Consider the following 25,062-nt stretch of genomic DNA (forward strand, 5'->3'; position numbering starts at 1 on the left):
TTCTTTGTGTGAAATATGGGCGCAACTTCCGCTCTGTTCTATCTAAACGGACTATCTAAAGGGACTTTGCATAGAAACGAGAGGCTGAAAGTGATTATTAGAGCAATTTGGATACTAAAATATGTAAACTTCGACTGCTTGACCTCAAACGGGATAACGTTATTATTTCTCCGCCCTCCACTATAGAGTACAAAGTGACAACATTACCTCAGATAACCTAGACAAGCATATTTAGCTAACTTTATGGCTTTATAGCTTCATATCAGTTTAGAAAGAGATGATCACGTTCTGTTAAAGGAATTTGGACACCACCTTCAGATAAATTTCTAGTTTTTGGAGGTGCTAAAATATACATTTCACAAACTAATACCTCTTAAAATGGGGGAATTATATTCATAAAACCAAACAATCCAAATATTTAACTGTGTCACGTCATTGGTACCACGAACAAAGCAACAAGTATTGAGCATTACAGAAAATATTATTTAAAACTTTCAGTTCATATTGATTTAACTTAAATGAAGCTGTATTTATTGCAGCAAATATTTATTTATTGTTGTATACTGTTAAATACTGTTGATGCTAAATCACTTTGGTAAGCCCTTGGAAGAATCGCGTTTTTGCTAGTATTGTGACCCCCAGGAATAATGTGGTATCCACCTTATTTACTTTTTTACAGCTTACAATATAAACAATGTGAACATGTGATTACAAAAATACATTAATATTTACAAATTTGAGGTGAATTCCTATCAAAACAACTGTTATTCTTTGTTTGCATCTATTGTGAGCTGCTGTATTAGATAAGGTGTATTTAATGTGCTTCCACTTTAGCACCGGAAGTTTCGCCCATATTCAGATTTACAGTAGCGGCCCCAGGAATAAGGTGGATAGAAAATCTTAACATATTTATGATTTTGTCATGGCACCAGTTTAGAATTAGTACAGCCAAGAAATCTTTTGAGAGGTATCAAGGACAATTAAAGCAACGATGTGGCACACAAATTGAAACAGACACGACAGACAATTATAGTAGTGAGATAATAACTTCATTTTATGCAGAATTATGATCCTTTTTTCTGTGTTTTTCCGAGTTATTTAAGGTGATGTAATTTCCTTTAAGCCAGTAGATAGATTTGGTTTATGATGAATGAGTAAGCTTCCTGTCATACACAATCTACAGCGCAGGACAAAATGCATGATAAAGTGACCATAGTGCTCAATAAAAAGGGGAAAACCCTTAGTAAAAAAAGATCAAGACAAAGAAGTCAAAATAAGTGTTCAATATATTGTCAGTAACACAAGTGCTCTGAGTACGGTGAATCGTTTTCACCTTGGTGTTAGTGTGTAAGAGATGTGAGGTCTCAGGGCTGCAGCCATTCAGTGGTGTGAAGAGAGCAGACATAGAGATGCACCAAACTCAGCACAGTTTTCTACCATGTGACTACTTTGGTGCAAACTTCTATTCACCATGCGGCACATTGTCCTCTAAAATATTTACTCATTAAACAGAAATCTACCTGAATTTGATGCTTAGCTGTTGTTAATTTCTGATCATGGATTAAAGCAGTCAAAATGCCACAGATGGCACATCTTTTATCAGATGTTTATGATACAGAGCACACAGACTATTCATGACACACTGAGAAGTTAGGTGTGTTTTATTACTAATGAATAAGATATGAATCCAGTTAACATATATTATTTTGGATATGTAGTGCAAATGACTGGAGCAGCTGATAAATAAAATAACCTTCCTGGTCAAGAGAAAGATATTAAGACAGGAGATTAATGCTAGAGTTTACCTGTGCATGTAAACTTCCCATATTGTAAAGCCTTGCATGCCGGATGCCTCATACCATGCGAACACAGAAGCTTTTTTACAGCTGTGTCTCAAGTCAACATGGAAGTTTTCCAGAACAGATGCCCATGTATAAGAGGCATGATATTAAGTATTCTAACAGACTTAGGAAGCGAGCATTGTTCCAGTTTCCAGGTCTAAAGGGGCTTTGTTCTCTCTGCCTTCCTGTCTTCCTGTCTCCTCCTGGTGATTAATACATGAATGGATTCCTCACAGGTACATCACCATCGTCATCAATAATTATAACACATGTTAATGTTGTACTGTGTCTCACTGCATTGCATGTAAAGACTCAGGAGGCATGTGGGAGCTGTACGCTCTGTTGGAGGCCTCCTCGTGTTCCCATTGTCCCGTAACCACAACACAGGATGTGGTGGATTCTAATAGGGGAGGTGGATGGACAATACACACACAAACAAACAATATACAGGCACCACAGTCACACTCAGAGACAGGACATGGCTGACCTCAGCTATGGGAGAAAAACCAATAAGCAAAATAGTCATCGCCCTATTTATCCCACCAGTGAGGATGTTATTTGTTTAACCACGGTATCTGCCTTCTGCAGCTCATAAATGTCAGGCCCTGAATGAGTTAGTTAAACATTTTTAGACTGTCCCAGCTTTTCAAAATGCTTCAATAGGGTTGATACGTGTTTATTAGGTGAGTGTGTCATGTGGCTTTTGTTCACGGCAGACTTATTAGCTCCCGCTTTTGTCATAGCACACACTTTGCCCAGTAGGAAGTGTTCCTATTCCTGAGAGTTATGGTTCAATTTGTCCTCCACAAAAGAGTGTTTTCCATCAAAGTATGTGTCTGTCTGCAGTATGAGTCTGGATGTTTGTTTATGTCTGCTGTCCAGCCACTCTGAGCATGTAGACATAAACTCAGCTCATCCTCTAATTGGTCCTCTGTATTCATGGAGGATGCACAGAGAGGTATGGTAGAGCTGGCTCTTAATAGATGTCGGTCTACCTGTGTCATTCTCACTGATGGGCTGCTCACAACAAGGGGCCACTTGCAGGGGTCGAAGTGAAGTTACAGAGATGGAGAAAAGGAATAGATTGAGACAGCTGGATATATCTTCTCAACAAGACATGGAGGGGAGCAGGTAGAACGAATAGCCTTGATATAAAAAAGGCTTGGTGAAGTATGATTGTTAACCAGCATAGTTTGTGGAGGGGATTGAGGTCTACAAAGATAGCAAAATTACTTTTAGTCTTTTGAAAGCAAGCATGCTGCTGACTTTTCTGAAATATGGCATGAGACTCCCATGCTGCAGACACATTCTTTAGGAACCATGAAAACAAGCCAGAGAATACTTCTGTTTAATAAAAACCCTACTCTCTGACTCAGCCAGTAGCTTGTCATCTTTAAATTGATGAAACATAACATAAACATAAAGTCTACTGACTGGGGTCTGAAATTAAAACCTGCCAAGCACCAAATGCAGGTAGATTTTCTGTTTTATGGGCACATTTTAGAAGGCTAGCGACCACTTGGTTCATGTCTGTACCGAGTCATTGTAGTATAAAAATACCTGTGTCTGCAAGGTCCTGTCACTGGTTAATCAATATCTGTGGCAAACATTACACCATGAAGACAAAAGAACACTCCAAGCAACTCAGGGACAAGATTATTGAAAAGTATAAGTCAAGGGATGGATACAAAAAATTTCAAGGCACTGAACATCCCCTGGAGTTCAGGGCAATCCATAGATCAGGGCTCCCTCAAACTACTGAGTGACTGTGCAAGAAGGGGACTAGTGAGAGAGGCCACCAAGACACCTATGACTACTCTGAAGGAGTTACAGTACAAGCTTCTACAAAGCCACTCTTGAAGAAAACTCATATTAAATCTGGACTAGAGTTCCCCAAAGGGCATGTGGGAGACTCCATGGTCAAGTGAAGGAAAGTTCTTCAGTCTGATGAGACTAAATGGTACTTTTGGCCGTCAGACTAGATGCCATGTTTGGGAGACACCAAAAACTGCACATCATCAGAAACATACCATCTCCACTGTGAAGCACAGGGGTGGCAGCATCATGCTGTGGGGGTGCTTCTTGGCAGCTGGACCTGGAAGGCTTGTAAAGGTTAAGGGGAAAAAATACGGCAAAATACAGGAAAGTCCTGGAGGACAGTCTCATTCAGTCTGCAAAAGAATGATGAGTGAAAATCAATTAAACGGTTAAACATTCAGTGGTGTGAATACTTTTGATAGGCATTGTACATCTTAATTTATCTAATGACAAAGTGTAGACAGGCAGTGTTTGATAAAGGTCATTTCCCCTTTTTGCTTCTACCTCACAAAATGTGGTTAAATTTTAAAGTTGATCTTTGTTGAGCATTTGAGGCGTTACACTTATAAAGGAATCTTTTTTTACAATCATTTTTAAAGGGCTTTCCATGGACATAGAGTAGTCAGCCTGTGTGAAAGGTAGGTAAGTTAGCGGTGTCTGGAAGCTGATTTCCTCACAGTGGAGATACTAGCTTCATGTTTAACACAGAAACGTTTTCAATCTAAACTTGTTTTAAGTTGATACATTGAAAAAAATCCAAAATGTACAGAAAAGAGACAAAACTTGTTAGTAAATCTATCTTATTAGGTCAACTATGGGGAGAGAGTAGCCTGCTGTAATTCAGCAACTAGTCGGCTGTTTGGCTGACAGCTGGTGCTTATGGGAAGGCATTCATTGTGATGAAAAACTCCAAGATTATAACAGATATACTGGTGCTACTGTGTTATTGTACATGCACACAACTTAATTTTTTTCTTTATAATGTGAAATAAAAATGTGTGTTTCCCTTTGTTTTTGCTGGATGAATTGTTTGCTATGTTGACCTTGGTGTTCTTGTGCCCAGGTGTGTTTTCAGGAACCTTCCATTCAGCTTCCATCTCTGCTGAAAACAAAAGCACAATCCGGTTCTGTCTATTTCTGCCCTGTTTTTCTTTTTGATTGTTGTCAAAGTTCCCACTGTCTCCCCTTGTGTAGCTGCCTACACTCCACTCTTCTTCGCTGTTATCTCCTCCCTGCGGTTTTCACAGTTTAGATTGAATGGGAGCGTTATCAAAACGCCTGTGAAAAAAAGAAATGAAAAGTTAAGAGGAAAAAGACGTTGGTTCTGAATGTTCTAGGCCAGTTCATTCCCGAGTGTTTTCTCCAGATCTGAGAAATTAGAATGACACTGACATGTTTTTTTCTCAGGCTGCTTACTGTACAGGAAGGGTTTTCCATCATGTCATCTCTTGTGTGTCACAAATCTGACAGAGGTATAAAAAAATAAGTTCTTTTTCTCTTCTTTTCTCCTATTATATTTGGGGAAAATAGCTGTGTGTGTGTGCGTGGGCCTGCCTGTGTGAGCACATATCTGCCTGTGCTCATTTCTGTTATAAATACCAGAGGTGATTGGCAGTTTCCAGTGTTTGGCTTTGACAGCTCTTATTTGTCGTAGTCGAAAGGCTTTTAGTGAATGGCTGACGTTTTGAGGTTCCATGTCTGTCACTGAGCGATACACACAAGTTGTGGATGCGGATACCGGCTTTCTGTGCCCCTCTTTCAGCAGCGGTACACACCACATATGGGACTCCTGTGGCTGTTTTTCTGCATGGCTTTGGGCTCAAAGGGTCATGGGAAGATTAAACATGGCTGTTTTTGAACTATTGATTTCTTTTTGTTGTTGTTGACAGCACGGTTCAGTTTAAAGATTCGGGCTCAAGTTTTTTTTCTGAATGGTTCCAAGAAACTGACATAAAAAGAATTGAAGTTAACTAGTTTAGTTAATTCAGAGAAAATTCTGCTTTTCTTCACCTGAACTTTTCACATGTAAAAAGTACTGTAGCTAATCATGATAAAGTTGAACATTTAAATATAGCTGTTTTAAAACCCCTAAAACTGACTTGACCAATGGTTTATATTTTGCTGAATGGTATATTTTCCCAAAAGGTCCATCACAGTATCTGATCTTACACTAAAATAATATTCTAGTAAAAATCCAATGACAGTTTACAAGTGGTGACTTATGCATTATTACACAGGGAGATATTAACTTTTTGTTCTAATGTGAAACAATGTTTATTTTCTTCAGCATCGTGACATACAGACGTGCTAGGTTAAACCTGGTACCCACTTCAGATTTTTAAAATCTGATTTTGCAAATAAGATTGACCTGATAATTGCAACAAATAAAGATGGATTTAACTGTTTTCTTCTCACAGTGTGTGCTGTGAAACAAGATGGCCAACACAGCACACTACACACTAACATATTCACTCACTATTAACCAGAGTCTCCACTCTCAAAACTACAACTCTTGTGCAATCAAAGGTGATTTTTGAGTGAACAAGCTAAATGTGGCCAGCTCTTAGCTAGCTCTGCTACTTCCATTATAGCAATTTCAGCTTATCTCAATTTGGGTGATGGCACAGGACACGTGTAAAAACTCGGTCCCCCATTTCCAACCCGGTTACACACCAAAATGTGTAATGAACCTGCCCGCCCACCAGGTGATGCGTTTCACTGTCACGCTTGGCCTGCCCACTCACCCCTGTGTGGTGGTCCCAACCAGCAGGGGGCGATAATTCACTCAAAAGCCAAAAAATCAATCCAAAGGAAACTTCCAGTGCACTTTAAGGTGCCTTCCTATTAGGCAAGATGGATTTAAGTGGTTTAAATTACAAATTTATTAATCAGTTTGGTTTCAAGTGTTTAAGGTTTCCTAAGACTGTTCTGATGCTAGATAGATTTAGTTTGTTGGAAGAGAGATGATGTTATTCTTGAAGTAGCATTAGCATTAAGCTCTACAACTCGTAAGGCTGGCTTCAAATATTCTTAGCTCAAATTAATTAGGATAAAATTGGGCTCATGTAAAATAGCGTGGACGGCTGCATGTAAACACAAACTGACGGCTGCATGTAAACACAAACTGACATGGAATCAGGACTCCAAAATGTCTGGTGTGTTTTTACCTAGTGTCAACTTCCTTTTCACCACAAACTGATATTCTCCCACAATCACATTTATAGCATGTTTTGACATCTGGCACACATGCATCTGTAACAAGTTTGGAGATGTGTGCCACCAGGCAATAATCGCTACAGTTAATAAATCAAAAAAAAGTGTACTGCCATGGTTCCACTACAGAGTGCTTCTTCCCCTTTGACTAGATGTCATGTCAGTACTGGCCAATCAAAACTGAATCCTGGGTGCCACTGACACAGTGAGCTTAAAGCATCACTTCCTCTTTACCTGTCTCTACTGTGTTGCATTGTGCCGTTTCTCATGCTAATAGACCTTGTGCTAAATTGTTTATTTTCCTTCAAGTTTTTGATCATGCAGTCTTACTTATGCCACATTAAGTACATTGTGTACATCATGATAAATGCATATCAGTTCCAAATATCAGTTATTGGTCTCATGAACTACTTCATAATTGGTATCATTATCAGCCCTGAAAAAACAATATCAGTCGACCTCCTGGTCACCGTGGCTGTGTTTGTTGTGCTTCCTTCCTCAGTCGACTCACTTTCTTGTCAATTGCAGTCAAATTAAAAAAACTACAGAGTACATGCTTGGTTGTCATCAGAAATATTGATCATCTTAAATATTTATGATTTCAAATTGTGGCAGCCCTGATCTTTGTCCAAGTAGATCGGAGAGGGTGAAACACCTCATACCACAGGCAAAACAATCTTAAGAGCCACCCAAAAGACAGGCCTTTTGGTGTCTGTGGTCACAAGGGGGGAATCAGGTCCCATAATTCAGTCTGATTAGTTTTGTGGCCTGGACTACATATTAGTTTCTGAGCATTTTTACAGTCTGTAACACTACACTCCTTTATAAAGCCATAGTAAATCTGCTTCCATCATACTTGTGTGATCTTATTCATGTGAAAAGTTCTGGAAGTTACTCTGTGACTCAGTCACAAGACTTATTTTTGCTCTCTGTTCTCAAAGTCCATCTCGAAATGGGTAAAAGGAGCTCCAGGTACACAGCTCCTGCAGCCTGGAATCTACTGTAGGAGACTCTTTGTGTTGGGGAGCTGGTCTCTTTAAATCTTTTTAAAAGTAGAGTGAAGGCATTGGAGGATGATGCTTCAAGTTGGAGATGTTTTGACCAATGACTTTGTGCTCTGAGATTTGGGATTTGTTTGATCTGTGTTTATAACTGTTGTATTTTATGTCTGTAAATCAGCTCATTGTGCTGCTACCTTTCTTGGCCAGGACGCTATTGTAAATGAGGTTATTGATCTTAATTAGGTTTTCCTGGTTAAATAAAATGAAATAAATAAATAAAATAACTACTGGTCAATAGCTGGTGGCTTGGATGAATGAATTTAGCCTAATTATTGCTAAATCAAAGAGGCCATGACAGCCATCTCTCATTTATACCACTAACAAGTTGGATGCTGCAGTGCTTTGGCTGGGAAATATAAGCCTATTAAGAAGAGAAAGCTCATTTTTGATTCCACCAAAATTCAAAACACTCTTAAAAATTATTTGAAGACTATTTTTGACAACTGTCCCTGATGATACCTGTTTTGATGCCACAACTTTTTGACGCTGTCAATCATTTAAACAAGGGAGAGTTTATAATTTCAAAGATTACTGGGCTGCTGGCTTAGCTCAGTTGGTAAAGCAGGTGCCTCATGTGCAGAGAGACAGTACTTATCACCCTGGTGGCTGGTTTAACTCCCAAAATCTTCTATCTTCAGCTGTCTTGTCTAAATAAATAAATTAGCCCCCTAACATAAAAAGTCCACAAGCAATGTCACTGGAATGAAAAGACACAGTAAACCAAACACGCATACAGCTTTAATACATTCCCAACTCTATGAAAGCCCTTTATGTCTGCATTCAAAGTTTTATTTTGATTGGTAGGGGAGATTTTGTGAAAAGTAAATAAAAACCTTTTGTAATCACTTCTTCACTTCCTCAAACTATGTCTCCTGCTGTTGTGAGAGAGGCCACAAGCAACAAAAATTTCATACTTTGTGTTCAATAAGCACACTGTTTCACACCATACACCTTCTGAATAAAGGTCAAGGTTTTCAGACTTTCTATTATGCCAACCATTTGTGGAAAAACCAGAATGGCAAAAGCAGAGTAAAAACGGTCTCTTAGCTGCCTGGAGCTTCCACAGACAACAAAGTGTCTCTTCTTTTGATTGGAAAACTTTTCTGCTCCTTCCACCTATTCTTAACATGCAGCCAATCCATTCCAGTTCTGGGGACTAAAAGAAAATATCGACAGAATAATTTTCACTGAAAGTGCTTTCTTTTAGCTTTTCTCATCCTCACAGTCTTATCATGTGGCGTTCATGTGCTATAACTGCTTATTTTTCATTTCTATCATTGAAGTGGATACTCAATCAAACATACAGGGCTGTAGGTGATCTGACAGGTTTATCAGCCGCTGTATTTTTTTGTTTTTTTTGAGGGTGAAGTTTACAATATTTTTCTTTTTAAGGTTTCTAAAAATATCTTGTATTTGTTGAGAGGTATCCTTGTGTTATTCCAAACAGGATTTTCAGAATACCAGATTTTTAAGCTAAGACAACAACTGAATGGTAACCATATCTATTTTGACTTCATAAATAAACTGAGCCATAAAAACAGCTGCATTTGTCTCAAAGTTGTTCGTTGGAACAAAGATGGGGATTGATTTATGGTGCTGTGCATTGAGTTTTGTTTTGGTTAAGAAGCTTTAGTGTGGCATTTACTGGTCATGCAGTATGCTCTGAAAGTTGTGTATTATACCTTTTTAAATGATTTAAGATTTAGTAATTCAGTTTTTCTATCAAAAATACTATTCATGCATGATTAGCAAGGTGTTTTATCACTGTGGTTTGTAGTTAGTGACTGCTATAGTTAGCTTATTTAGACAGAAACAGTAGTTTTACTTCTAAAAAATTGTGACAGCAAAGCAGAGGATTTAAAAGATGCACAGTGCTATTAAATCATATGTTCAGAAAACATCACATTACATTGACCAAATCCATAAAGTAAGCAGAGAAAAACCTTTTTATCTAAATGGACAGAAGGTAAATTGCACTGCGAGGGGGCTCTTAGTCAGCTCTGTCCGCTTCTGTTTTTTACTTCTTGTCTTAAATTGAGGACTAAATTATATAAAAACTTCTTAAGATGTTTTAATTGAACAGTAAGCCACTGTTTTGTTTCATGGGTGAATGTCAGCTAATGAGGGAGAAAAGCTGTTAAAAGTGACCTTCCTGGTGAATGCTGTGAGCTAGAGCCCTATGTGGGACACTTTTCTTAACCCTGCTCCAGCTGGATTTCTGACCATTATCCTATCTTGCCAGCATCCTGCACAGTTTCTCACCACCTGTGCTAAATATTCAGAACAACAGACAGTGCGTTTAGATAAAGCACTGTCAATTAATGTGAAGCACAACCTTGAGAAAATTTCCTATGATATGCTATGATAGTGTTGATATTTGACATGTTTAGAGTTTGTTAGTTTAAAGCTTTGCCAACGTTGAAGTCCTGACAATTAATGAAGTGTTAATTTTACTCTTTATCCCATTTAAACCTTGGCAGAGTGTTGATTTGAACTCTGAGGGTGTCGCATTTGCAGTGTCAAATTTACTGTGCATATCAAAGGAGTTGTCATGTTTTGAGTAATTTAGACATTTCAATGCAAAATGATACCTATTGTGGCTTTTTTGCTACATATAAACAGATTTAGTCATGTGTATCAGCTAAGTGGTTACCAGTCTGTGTGCCTGCTTTTAGAAAATAATATTCTAATAGATTATGTCATTTTGAACCAATCAGAGGGTCGATAGTCATCTTCCTGTAATGACCTCGTTAGGCCTTTCTCCTCTTGTTCTGAAACTATAGACACTGAACATATTAGATGAATTATTTATTACATTAGGTTTGATTAGTGCACCATAATGAGAAGAAGGCTATTAATTAAACTTAGTTTCACACTCAGGCTAATTTGGTAGCTGTGATTCTCCTCAGATGAACCTCTGACCTGCCTCACTTTCCCATCATTCCTCCTCCTCCTCAGGGAATCAGAAGGCTACAAACTGAACGATTACACCGTTGATGAGGCACAGACAGATGGACAGAAGCACTCGCAACATAAAAGAAAGCAGCAACACACCTGTAGCACCGGAGCAAACAACAAAAGTCTTTATTGAGACATTAAAAGCTGGTGTTTTGACAGCGCAGCTGTCTGTGTCAGAGTTTCTGTTTTTGGTGACAGACAGCTACGCAGCTGAACAAACATGCACTCAGACATGTGTTATAATGCACCCAAAAACACTCTTATATGTACAAGCATGTTTTATGTCTCAAAAAGGTGATCTTTTTTATTGAAGCTAAGGATTTAAAGTTATGGAAATATTTCATAGCACTTTATTCCTGAATTTGAAAAAATGTCCCTGGGGATGAGATGCTAAATTATTCCACACAGATAACTTTTGTGTGGAAAAATTACCCAGTTTCTTCATGCCAGAGTTTTATTTGTTCATGCTCAGTGACAGGCAGTGTTTATAGAGTAACCCCTGCTGATCATCCTTCAGCATGATGGCAGTATGCAGCTCAGACAGCTTTAACAGTGAAGACTGTGAAGGTTTCTGGCATGAAGACAGAAAGAAGGACGGGCCGACAGGTTGGCAGACACATGTGGATTGAACGCTTACTGACAAACGATAATGACACGTATTCCACGGTTCCTGCTGGAAGCTGACCGACAGAAACTCAGAAGAAGTCAAGCGTGCAGACAGGTTGATAGACCTGATAGAGAGATAGTCTCACAGTCACTCAGCCATCATGTTCTGTTGCAACATAGGAGTGTAAGAGTGAGGAGTGTAGATGCTTTTGCTTTTACTCGTAATGTTAAGGATATGCGATTACACCAAAAGCACAGATTGTGCTTTTGAGAGAGTAAATTGCATTACAGCAGCAAAGGCATGTGTGTATTTGTTGTGTGCTTGTGTGTGTTGAGGGTAGGAGGGATAAAGGGTTGCCAAATCTTGACAGCCCATCCTCCTGTGCATTCCTTCTCTCTATCTTCCTCTTTGTCTTTCACTGTCAACATTTCTCTCTGTCAGGCATAAGTCAGCGACCATGCAGCGGCAGAGTTCTCAAAATGGACAAACTGTCATCGAGCTCCGAGTCACAGAAGACGTATAATGTCGCCGAGCCACAGAGGACACATGATATACCATATCCTCTCAGTGCAGAGCACTTGAGCTGGCAAAATTACAGTAACCCTCTCCTTTGATGCCGATTTAATGCTGTGCTGGTGTCATTTTGAAGAAGCAGAAAAGCGTTTTAGTCGAGTCAGGATAAGCAGCAGCACATTTTGTGCATTTGTGGGAGAATACTAATTGTGTTGGAATAAATATCATTAAAATTTTAAATAGTCAGAGCTGCCACAACCAGTGAATATAATGCATGCTCTGGAACATTTAGGCCATTTGTGCTTTTGTGTGGGCTATAGAAAGGCCTATAAAATAAACATGCATTATATTTTTTGTAGCTAATAATAGGACATGGATTTTCTTTTGTATTTTTTGTCCATAGTCAACATGTTTTTCTTTCTCTGCTAATTAACGCCTTATGTTAATGTGACATAGTTTTTTGGATAAAGGAACAAACCTGAGGCTAAAAGTGCTCTACATGTTCAGCTACTGTAGATAGTCTGGAGGTAGATCCTATTTTTCTTTCCCACCTGTGATGTTTCTGGCAGTACCGTTTTTTCTCTGTCAGACAATAGCTACATTTTCAAAAAAGCTTTAACCACAATTGGCATGGTTTAAAAGCCCAGAGCCCAGCTGGATACTTCACAAGCATCCAGCTGCTTTACAGTCATTCTTGTAAATACACTTGCTTGACTGCTACCAGAGGAAATTACAAGAGGGCACACCAGAGAGCTCAGGCCGTATACAACTACCTGGTGTGTGGGATGTAAACTGATAATGGCAGCAGAGACTGTTTTGTTAATACTGAACTTAATATGAATCATCAATAATCAATCATGACATCAGATCAGCATTGATAATTCATGACCAGGAACAGAACACAACACCAGCACCGTCTACACTCCATTTCTCCAAGATTTGTATCCATTTGCCTACTCAGCAGTGGAGGTGTTTAGCTTTAATTAGTGACTGTGTTAACTGGTGACTTTTAGCCAAGTGCGTTGCAGATGTTGTTATTGCAACAGCTTTAAAAACCCAAGGAGTCCTTGTGAATACCTCTTTGGTATTTTCATTATATGTAAATATACTCCACAGATATTTACTGAGTGAAAAGCTAAACTAAAGGTTAGATAAGAGTACCAGATTTTGGCCTTAATGCACTATTGCAACCCATCATCAGAACACCCTACAATCACAACAGGGCAAGACTGGCATGTCCAAATTTTTCTTGTATCTTCTTTCTAGTTTGATACCCTGACCTGAAATTACTGACATTTCTGCATACATGTGACAGATTACTGTATCTTTGCAACATGGCATGAAGCCTATCAGTCTGCGGTGTCATGAAGCCCGCATTGCTCTGATAGCAGCCTTCAGCTCGTCTGTATTGTTGAGTCTGGTATCTCCCATCTTCCTTTTGACATTTCCCCAGAGATTCTCTGGTGGGTTCAGGTCAGGCCAGTTGGCTGGCCAATCAAGCACGGTAACACAATGGTCAGCAAACCAGTTTCTGGTAGTTTTGGCTTCACTGTGGGCAGGTGCCAAGTTCTGCTGGAAAAGGAAATCAACATCTCCATAAAGCTCAGCAGACGGAATCATGAAGTGCTCTAAAACGTGGTAGACGGCTGACAGCGCTGAGTCTGGACATGATAAAGAGCAGTGGACCAACAGCAGCAGATGACATGGCACTCCAAACCATTACTGACTGATATATTGAAATTTAACTTTCTGAAGTAAATCACAGGGGGAAAAAATGAACTTTTACTTTTAGTAATTTGTAACATGCCCTTTTATATCTCTGGAAATATCACACAGTCTGCTCATCCCCCAGTTCCTTTCTCCAATATTTCCTCCTTGCACATACGCAGTTTTGTCCCCATTTAGTTTTTGCAGGTTTCCACATCAGTTAGAACTCATCTCTTACCAGCTATGTAGACATGCATTTTTGTTGCTGGGTAGTGGCATCAGCTAATTGGGCATGGACAAGTGTGGACTTGATTTTCACCTTTTCATTAAAACATTCTGCCATCATCTTCCTTGCTGCTTTGATTTCCTGCTGAATTCTCTCCGCACCAAACCTGCTGTTGATTTTCATGCTGCATCTTACAACCATGTTGTGCTATTTTCGAGGATATGCATGCCTCAAACAGATGCAAAACTCATGTGAGTGAATAATCAAATCAAAGTAAATCTCTGTCCTTAAAGGACCCAAAACCTCTGATAATCAGTTAGATCGAGAGAGGTAATTCAAACATTTCACCAACAGATTAAAAGAAAAGCGTATGTAAGTAAATTAACTTTACCAATCTAGAGCCTCATTTTAAAGCATTGCTACTCTCTGGGTCTAAATATTTTTCCAGTTTCTAGAAAAATGGCTGCTAAACCTCTCATGTGATCAGTCTTGCTTCATCAAACACTTACCCTTGAAATATCGCTGAAGAGTTTTGGGCTGAAAGGTGGCCACTGAGGAAGACGAATGCATGAGTAGGAAGTAAATGAGGAACATGACAGCATAGCATTTACAGCAGTCAGTTGTGCCATCATGCTTTTAGGTTAGGCTTGCTTGAGTCTAAATTTATTCTGCATTAACCCTCTGAACCCTGGTGGATTGTCAACAATCCCAAGTGGTGTCTCGTGTGTTATTTACAATATTTTGGCTGATCTACAGACGATTCCTAGCATTTATATCCCTTCCAGGACATTTTAAAACATGGTGTTTATTCAGGGCTTTGATACTACGAATCCACATTGCTAAATCCATGGTGATAGAACTATTTATTTTGGTGGTTTTTTTTACAATGAAGAACTTAGCATTGATGCTGTCAGTACTCAATTTTAACACCAGAAGTAAAAGACAACAACTTCCTGTCATCCTGTTGGCCAGTCACAATACTCAGATTTCTTCCTCTACTGTTTTCTTATAACCTTACCCACCAGGTGAACTGTTTTATATAACTACTGCATGGTTATATTTCACATTCATCTGGGAAAGCTTCCATAGAAAGTGTTTGAGAAGGGCAGGACCTTTCAAAACATGCTCTGAAGGTGAGTGGAGGAACAGGCTGTCCGCCACATTCACAAGGAGCCAATCGGAGTGACAAGACAAAATAAGGTTGTAAGCATGTGCTTCTCCTGAGCTGACAGGCTACTGATGCAGTAATTGTGAATGGCCGAGCTTCTTGGTGAATGAAATTCATGACAGGGCCTGTCAGGAGATGCCTATATACGTCTTCTTTGTGAGGAAAAGAGCACAAACATCTTTTCCATCATAAAAAAGCTTTAATGTTGTTTTTAAACATACAAACGTGGTCCATTTCTGATAAAACTGCCACTTCATTGTAGCTACATCCAAGCTTATCACCGCAGTGAAGGCAGCCATTGCAAATGGCTAGTATAACTAAACCCCGCCCATAGCTACCACCTTGTTCTCCTTAAATAACACTAATTGGTCAGAACAGCATTCAATTTGGCACAAACGTCTGCAAATCCGTCTGCTTTGCAAGGTTAGTTTCTTGGTGACAGTGACCAATCAGAGGCAGCTAAAGATCAACAAAAGATAAGACTTATAGAGTTATAGTTACATTTATATGCTTGTTTGGAACATTAAGGAAAAATAGTCCTCTATAGCCTAAATGATTAAAAGGATTTTTGCTCTCCTGAAGTTGGAATCATGCATTTTATGCACTGGAATACCACATATGTGCAAAATGTGAATTGGTTTTCCTGATTGACAGGTCTACTAGGAACTACTGTAAATGCAGATATAAAAAGACTTGTTATTGGTTGATCTGGGTGGGCTTCTATTAAGATCTATGAGATTCAATACTGTTTCATTCTTTGACTTGGTATTTCTGGTCAGATAACTTTTGAAACATTCATCTAACAACCTTGCAGCACATATATTCAGATAGTCCAGGTTGTCCGAAAAATGAGATGTCCATTATTGATTATGGGTTGAGAGTCTACAGGCCTTTTTGCATTCAAAGTATAAGTGGACCAATAATAGCAAAAACTGGCTTTTGGTTTCAAGAGTTAAAAGGAGAAGTAAAAAATATATATATGTAATGAAAGTAGTTCAGATGACCTGATAAATCTTGGCCTCAAAATGTGCTGCCACGCCTTTAAGCAATAGACAAAATAAACAGAGCAAATACCTGAAGGGTATCAACCTGATCTTCAGTTTATCTCTTTTTCTAACACAAACAGGTCTTTCTGGACCATGATTTTGTCTTCTCACTGTGACTTGTTGCTTCACTATCAGACACTTCCTCTCTGTCAGTGCAGGGCTGATGAAAGTTGACAACTCCTTCTGCCTGGAGAGACATCCTGATCCAACAGAAATGAAAAAACTGGTGTCCTCTTTTAAAACTATATAGTCCTCATGATGTTTGCAAGAAGTAAGTTATAAAAGCCCTGTAAGAACATAAGATAATAAAGAGAAGTAAAGGATGTATAATTTTATCAAAAACCAGGAGAATTTATTAAAATAAAACCAACATCTGAAGAATTTAATTATGATATTTTACTCTCAATGAGGAATGAAACAAATGACTTCTATTAGAAGAGGGAACGATAGCAGTAATTGAATCCTGATATGCTGATTTTGTGCTCTCTAAGAATGTTCTTGTCAGAAACTTCTTGGTCTTTCTTTGAGACACAAAAGTTCACTTGTCTTTATAAATCCTGCAGAAGATTGACTGGCACTTGTTGAAACTTGAGTTTGATTTGCTTAACTTCAAATCTGTCTGCTTCTGTCTTTGCCATACATATTTTAGGATGACTTGGCCCTGCAGACAGTCTTAAGCATTCACTTTTCCTGTGTCTGTGAATTATAGATGGCTTGATGTTATATTTTGTTTGATGATACACAGCTGCATTGAAGACAAATTCTTTCTGTTGATGGAATCTGTTTAGAGGGGATGTTTGATATGTCTTTAGTTGTTTGTTACAATAAAAGCTCTCTGAGGGATGGCAGGATTTTTCATTTTCCGCCTAAAACTATCACTTTCTTGTCATGTTTCTTTATCTACATTTCACTCGGCTACTCATTTTTCTCACATCCATTTCTCACCTTTCCTCTCTGTTTTTGTCAGTCTGGTTCCTTGTCATCTTCACTCTCTCTCTCTTACGCCCATCCTGCCTTTCTTTACTTTCATAATTGTGAAAATTTATTTTCTTGGTAGCAGCAGCTTTAATAAGTTTTCAGTCACTGTAAAGTCATCTGTATTGCACTGATGCAAACAATTGCTGAAAAGTGCCTGTTTTCTTCCATCCATCCTCATTCATGCATCCTTTTGCTTTGATATTCTTCTGCTCGATGCAGTACACCATGATTTTACATAACCTGGTAATACGGACACCACCAACCACTTGAAGGAATAAAAGCACCACTTATTGAATGTGTCATTCCCCTTTCAATTGAAATCCAGTTAGTGCCTCAGTGTACCTGGAACAGAAAACCCCCCAAGGCCTAAAATCATAAAAATGGTTTCACTTGACTGAAGTAGTTACAGGTTGTTCATCTATAAGACACCAGAGGAGTTTCTCTTTTGACTTTTGGATGTGTTGACTTCTTGTTTTTATTTATTTTTTACTATGGAAGAGAATCTTTCTTTACATCCTCTCTGTAGAAATCAATTTTCTGTTATCAGTGTGTTGATGGCAGTAACTACACATCACAAGCATTAAGTATAATGGAGAAAAATATGATGACAACCAGAGAGGCTCCTTAGGTTCTAAAAGTGCATTCAGAAGTTATTCAGACCCCTTCACTCTTTTCAGTTTTGTAATGTGACAGCCTGATGCCTCCATAATTCTCAATTGGAAGAAGATTGGCACAACCAGGACTCTTCTAAGAGCTGGTCATCTGGCCAAATTGAGCAATTAGAGGAGAAGGGCCTAAGTAAGAGAGGTGACTAAGAACCTGACGGTCACTCTGACTGAGCTCCAGTGATCCTGTGCGAAGATGGAACAAAGTTCCAGAAAGATGGCTATCACTGCAGTCCTCCATTAATCTGGGCTCATCGCAGAGAGGCTGGACAGAAGCTGAAGGGCTGGAGGAGGTTGGAAAATAAATAAAATAAATCTTCTCTCAAGCCATTGTTCTCTTGCAGACTGAATAAGATTGTCCTCTTGGAATTCCCTGTATTTTGCCGCATTCATTTTACCCTCTACCTTTTCAAGCCTTCCAGGGTTGGCTGCCAAGAAGCATCCCCACAACATGGTGTTGCCACCACCGTGCTTCACAGCGGGGATGGTGTGTTTGTGGTGATGTGCAGTGTTTGGTGTTTTCCAAACGTGGTCTTGTCTGATGGCCAAAAAGCACCATTTTGGTCTCATTGGTCCAAAGAACTCCTTCAGAGTAGTCACAGGTGTCTTGGTGACCTTTCTCACTAGTCTTTTTCTTGCAAGGTCACTTGTTTTGTGAGGACAGCCTGATCTAGGCGGATTTAAACATGTGCTATATTCCTTCCATTGCTTGATAATGGATTGCCCTGAAGCCCGGGGGATGTTCAGTGCTATGGAGATTTTTGAAGATCAGTCCCCTGACTTATACTTTTCAGTTACCTTTTCTCTGAGTTGCTTGGAGTGTTCTTTTGTCCTCAGGGTGTAATGGTAGCCATGGATACTAATTACCCAGTGACTGTACCTTCCAGACACACGTGTCTTTATACTACAGTTTCCAGTAATGCTATTTTGGGTGTCTTGAGCTGAGTAGTTATGGGAAATTTGGCTGTAAATATCAGAAACACACTGCATCACAGACTTTAGACCAGGTTTTGGGTGGTTTGGGCATAGCCATTTACTGTGTACTTGGGAGCCCTGCCATCTTTGCCGTGTACCAGTTCTTGTTTCAAGACAAACACACCCATGGGCTCAAATGAGATCACAAGTTGTTTTGTTATTTTAACAAAATGAGTGTGTAGAGTAAAAATGCCAACTGTAAGTGGGAAATAGGAAAGACACCTGCACTGCACGCCAGAGTGCTCTGCTCTGGGGCGTATGATAGAGCCGTGTTCAAAGCCTGACTGTCACTTGAACAGTGTCCACAAAGTGCTGTTAGAAAGTTATCATCTTTGAATATCTGTTACTTTCTGTCATGTTTTAGTTAGATTGGAGATTGTTTCCTTGAATTTCAGTGTATCTGTGTTGTGTTGGATCTCCCTCAGTGTGTAGCCTATATTATAATAATGCCCTAACATGTAGCACATATGGAACAGCAGATGAAGGCGAATTAATGATTATCTTCATGGGTTAATCCTGTTATCTGAATCTTGACACACTGGATTTTGGCACTGAGACAGATAAGAAGTATGCGTTTGTGTGTATGTATTTGCATACTGGTAGTATCAGGCTGTGATGATGAGGATGATACATCCTATCCCCATTAGTGTTAGCCTAGATCTGTCAGAGCCTTGTTGGGTTACTGCCTGGCAAAATCTCAACCCTGAGGAACAATGGGAAGGGCTTAACACACAAAAACATGCACAGATGCACACACAGACTCTTGTGTATCTCCTGAAAATTAAACTGTTTCTATCTAACACACACAAACCAGAGTGTACCTGGAAGAACCGTCAATCTGCACTCTAACAAACACAAAAACACACTTTCATCCTTAACCCCAAGTGTTAGCGTCTGGGTTGTTGCCTTCAAGTTATCATAGAACACTTTTGATAGACATCTTTTCTCTCAAACAGCATTCCTGCTTGCCCCCTGTCTCACCTCTGGCAATAATAGAGAGGGTTCACTTATCAGTCGAGTTTTTCTTTCTTTTTCAGACTCCACTGACGGGGCCATTTTGACCCAAAGCATGCTAAAGACCATCAACCCAAACAGACTGATTATACAGCGCTGTTTCTCTCTCATTATATGAGTGTTTTCCACTGTGGAGATCAATGGAAAACTGAGTTGTGTGAACTGAGAATCACATCAGAGCTGTTGGAAGCAGCAGGAGTGTCATCATTCAGCTAATTTAGCCCAATTTTTAAATCAAATCAAATCATTTCCTAACAACAACATTGTTTATTAAGACAAAAAATAATCACCCACTTTGATTTGCTTCTTCTTTAATTGTATCTCGCATGGTAACAGTATTTTACTGCTTTTTTATCACCTGTCTGCCCTTGCCGTGCTCCCCCTCTGCTGTAGCTAAATTCAAGGCTGTCCTACATTCTCCTCGCTGCTGCTGCTGCTTTGATAAGAGCGAACATCTTCCCTCTGTGCTCAGCTTTATGGACTTGTAACGTTGCTTCTAATTAATATCTCTGTCATTAATTTGCTCTGACACATAGCCTCCTCCACCCAGCCACCCACCCATCAAACCAGCCAACCAGACAGTGAGATTCAAGCCCCAGAGCGCCATTTAGTCTCTTAGCACCAAACTGCAGGGAGGAGAGTTACTGTTGTGTACAATCAGACTGTTCGTGTGGTTTGTTTGTTTGTGTGAGTTTGTCTTCCATTTTTCTTGCAGCCTTTCCTCTTCTACCCTCCTGGTTAGTGGCAGGATTTTGCTGCTATTATCAGCATCCTTTCTAACGACACAAAGTGCACTTCTGTTGGATTCAAGACTGCCCTTTTCATTCTGTGCTACTCAGAGAGCATTTCACATATTACAGCTATTTTCTCAATGATTGGTGTGTTCATAAAGTGGCTCGCCATTACGTCAAGATTCACGGGGGCTTGAGTATTGTTCAGGCTGTGTTTCCCATGTTGTGAAGATGCTCTTAGTTTCTCATCTTTGTTTGCAAAGTTTGGAGGCTTTAAAGCTGGCTTCTCTTATTAGGAAAGAGAGAAAATGTAAAAAGTTTTAATGGTAACCTTTAGATAAGCATTGATAATGCAGTGTTCAAATACATTTGCATTCAAGATTTGACAAAACATGTATTATTGAACCGAAAAAAAGATGTGGAATATGAATACAATATCATGTCCAGGCCCCAAAACTGGACGAATCAGCTCTCATTGTGTCATCACAAAGAGAGTCATTGAAACAATATCCACGCCCTGCCTGTATTTCTACCAGGGGGAATTAGCACCTGGAAAATTAGCCAAATTCTGGGATTTTTGAGCCGTGTGAATTTGCTAAACTTACTGGCCACTAGCACATTTTAATATAAGTAACATAATATATTTTGACTAAAGCCTCGCCCATTTCATTTAGACCACAGGGTACTCTGTTAATAGCTTGAGAAGGGGTACAATATGCCACCTGTAGAAAAAAGAATCTTTATTATAATTGCTTGGTAGAAAGCTTTATGCATTTAAATAACCTCCTAGATTGTGATTTTTAATTTATAAACCATCTGCTTTACCCCACCATCTGATGGTATGAATAAGCCCTCTGAATTGATCATATTTGTTTCCATATCGTGCTATCAGAATCAGCTCTACTGGCCAAGTATGCTTATGCAACAAAGAATTTGACTTCAGTTAGTTTTGCTCTTATTGTACATGAATGAAACATTTATGAAAAAGATTAATTAAAAAAGATAAATAAACTGAAAAAAGTATAATGCAGTAAGATTTAAACATGTACAAGTTCTTTTATGTATTTTTAGCATATAAAGGTCTGTGTGTATTGATAGTACGTTACCAGATGTGCAAAGGGTGCAAAGATGCTGACTAGACATGATCAGAGTATGTGAGCAGATTAACATGTGGTAGATGGGATAATTTAAGATAGTCGATTATTGTATGTGAGGAGAGGAATTTTACCACAGAGAGCCTTCTGACAGCATTCATTAAATTGATTTAGTCGATGAATAGATTAAATGAGTTATCAGTGCATAAAGTAGATCAATAAGTGCAATCATGCATACTTGGTGAGGTATTTAACCATAGTGATTTAAGTTACATATATATTAGTAAGTGGAAATGTGCATATGAATTGAGGCTTTTACCACAGTGAGCTTTCTTGCTGAGTAGTCATCAGAGTAACTCTGTGACTGTTGAGTGATCATCAGAGTAACTCTGTGACTGTTGAGTGATCATCAGAGTAACTCCGTTACTGTTGAGTGGTCATCAGAGTAACTCTGTGACTGTTGAGTGGTCATCAGAGTAACTATGTGAATGTTGAGTGGTCATCAGAGTAACTATGTGACTGTTGAGTGGTCATCAGAGTAACTATGTGAATGTTGAGTGGTCATCAGAGTAACTATGTGACTGTTGAGTGGTCATCAGAGTAACTCTGTGAATGTTGAGTGGTCATCAGTGGTCATCAGAGTAACTCTGTGAATGTTGAGTGGTCATCAGAGTAACTATGTGAATGTTGAGTGGTCATCAGAGTAACTATGTGAATGTTGAGTGGTCATCAGTGGTCATCAGAGTAACTATGTGAATGTTGAGTGGTCATCAGAGTAACTATGTGAATGTTGAGTGGTCATCAGTGGTCATCAGAGTAACTATGTGAATGTTGAGTGGTCATCAGAGTAACTATGTGACTGTTGAGCAATCATCCAGTTGAAGTTGGTTGAAACAGCATGTAATCTATTATGCTGCATGTTACATTCACATTAGAGACCCACTCTCTTTTCATAAGCGAGCCAAACACAAAGTGATGTGCTTTACCACTATATGATTATGGCCATGGAGATTGAATGTCCCTTTGGTGTATTTTTAACCTCGCTGATGGATAAGACTGAGAGGATAGTTTGTACTGGCCAGAAAGCAGTAATTATTGATGAAGGTTTTTATACATAACACAAGCTGAAATCATGGTCATGACTCTTCTATATATGCTGCAGTTTTATTCTGTGCTCTGCTAATCTCATACTTCAGAACACATCTTATTTGTTCCAGTTTCTCTTTCGCCTCTCTAACCCAATCCATCTCTCTCCGTCTCTTTCTCTCTCTCTCTCTCTCCCCAGGTTCAGGAAAATGTCTTTGTCGATTTTAACCACCAGGAGCTACTTGAGTTCTACAACAAGGTCTGGCATTTTTTCTTTGTGTGTGTATGTTTGTTGATGTCATGTTGCATACATTCATCATTCTTGTTCCATTTCATCCCGATTGGCAGACACTGCTTTGGAAAATCCATGTGCTAGCCTGTCTGCATCATTCTTTGTTACAGTTTGCTGCCTTCCTCTCTGTTATCTTTCTCCTTTTCTACCTTATCTGTGAGTGTTTCTTTGTGACCTATGTTTTTCCAAACACTGAACCATGTATCCTCTCTCTTACAGCTTGAAATTGTGCAAGGCCAGTTGGATTCCCTGACATGATGGCTGGTATTTTTGAAGGACCACAAACTCACACACAAAGCTCATGCACACAAAAAAATCACACTTTGTCTGTTGTTTTGCTGACAGCTCATCCAGCTGTTAGAAATTTCACAATACAAAGCTTTCCATGATTCTTTTACACTGATTTATTTTTCTTCAGAGCTTCTTTAAATCCTTGTTATTACTCAACAACAAGTAAATGTAAATGTGATAAATATATATACTCAGACTTTGTGGGCCCTCATCATGGAGATGGTGGCAAACCATTTTTAGTCTATACAAGTTTAGTAAATACAAATTTCAAAATAACATTTTTCAACACTGCATATTCTAACAAAAGTGTATAGTAGCTAGAAATAGGACTTTAAAAAGTGCCAATGGTAAATGATTTTCAGATTTCCTTTAAACCTGTAGAACAAGTAAATTAAGAACATTTATAGTCATTTCGAATGGAGACAAACTGATTTTGTAACTCAAAGGATGAACAAGCGTCCATGCCATTTAATAAAATGTGAAGTGGAGGTGAAATCCATCCAAGCTGTTGTTGTTTAGTGAAGGCTCATTATTTCTCATTAGGACAAACCTGGACTTCTGCTTTAACAGATGGAAGTATTGGGCTGCACACAGTGTGAGTGCTGTGTGTATTTGTGTGTGCGTGCGCGCTGAATGTGACTGTGTGTAGAAGGGGAGCCTGCATATATCCATGTTCGTGCATCCCACCTTGTGTGGTTGAGTGTATGACTTTGTATGTGTGTGTGTGTTTGAATAATTCCTGTCTTCTGTTTTGAATCCAAACCTAAGAAGCTCCTTAATTCCCAGGTTTTTTTCTCCCCTGCAGCCCAAACACTGATAGTCTACTGCTACGACCTGATATATGAGGCTACTTTTTATTAGACTGAAAAACATACTTTAAAAGTTTGTATTTTATTTCTAAAAACTAGGGGTATAATGGTATCAAAATCTCATGGTACAATAATCAGTCAGTCCAAGAATGTATTTATCTGGTCTCTATCTTTCTGCTGCACTCCTGTGTGGATGATGTCAAAAGAAGGTAAGAAACTCTTTTGCTCCACCGGCCAATTGCTGATTGTGCTAAAATTTAAGCCAAAGCTAGGATCACAAAGCAACTGTGGAAGACAACTGGGAACCAGTGTTCTAGGGAACCACAAAGTATGACATGCCGTAATCTGTGTTTGATTGGCTTACACTTATATTCTTATCCAAACAAACATAGAGATCCTGGCCATCCTGGGAAAAAGAAACGAAGCATACTACTAAACATACCACTATTCCATGCACCCAAGGAGACTGAGAAGTGGGTAGACCCTTTGGAGACAAAAACAAGGAGGTATACTTCATTGCCTGTGTATACCCTTCACTTTTATTTTTCATCACCCCTGTGTGAAGGACCAGTTTACCTTGAATCATGCTGCCAGCCTCATAAGGTCACCTGTTGTCCTGAATTGAGGAGCGTCTTCGATCAAACCAGAACTCTACCAGATATATTTATATAACGGTTTACTGCTGTTTTCCTATAAATGCACAGTTCTGACCTAATGAAGGAAAAAAGATGTTCAGAAGTCGAACAACCAGCAGCTATGTATCCCAGCATGCTTGGTGCAGCAATGCAGCTTCTTACAATTCTCAGTGAATGGAGAGGAATTTGAACTGCTTCAGGTCATTTGAAGTTCAGTTGCTGCATTTTCAGGCATAACAGCAAGCGTCTCCATATTTTATACTGGTGTATTGGTCACACTGGTTTCTGGGACGCAGCCACCTTTCAGATGAAAAAATAAATAAAACGGTATAAA

General features: G+C 39.1%; 1 protein-coding gene across 1 annotated transcript in view; it reads left to right on the forward strand.

Moving 5' to 3' along the window:
- Positions 1-23,774, forward strand: part of commd10 (COMM domain containing 10) — a 106,215-nt gene extending 82,441 nt beyond the window's left edge. Inside the window, exons 6-7 of the mRNA XM_041787957.1 lie at positions 22,901-22,960; positions 23,213-23,774. Of these exons, the coding sequence (XP_041643891.1) occupies positions 22,901-22,960; positions 23,213-23,251 (99 nt within the window). The 3' untranslated portion in view covers positions 23,252-23,774. The remainder of the gene's footprint in view (positions 1-22,900; positions 22,961-23,212) is intronic.
- Positions 23,775-25,062: the final 1,288 nt, after the last annotated feature.

Source organism: Cheilinus undulatus, linkage group 5 (genome assembly GCF_018320785.1).
Source record: "Cheilinus undulatus linkage group 5, ASM1832078v1, whole genome shotgun sequence".
NCBI lineage: Eukaryota > Metazoa > Chordata > Actinopteri > Labriformes > Labridae > Cheilinus > Cheilinus undulatus.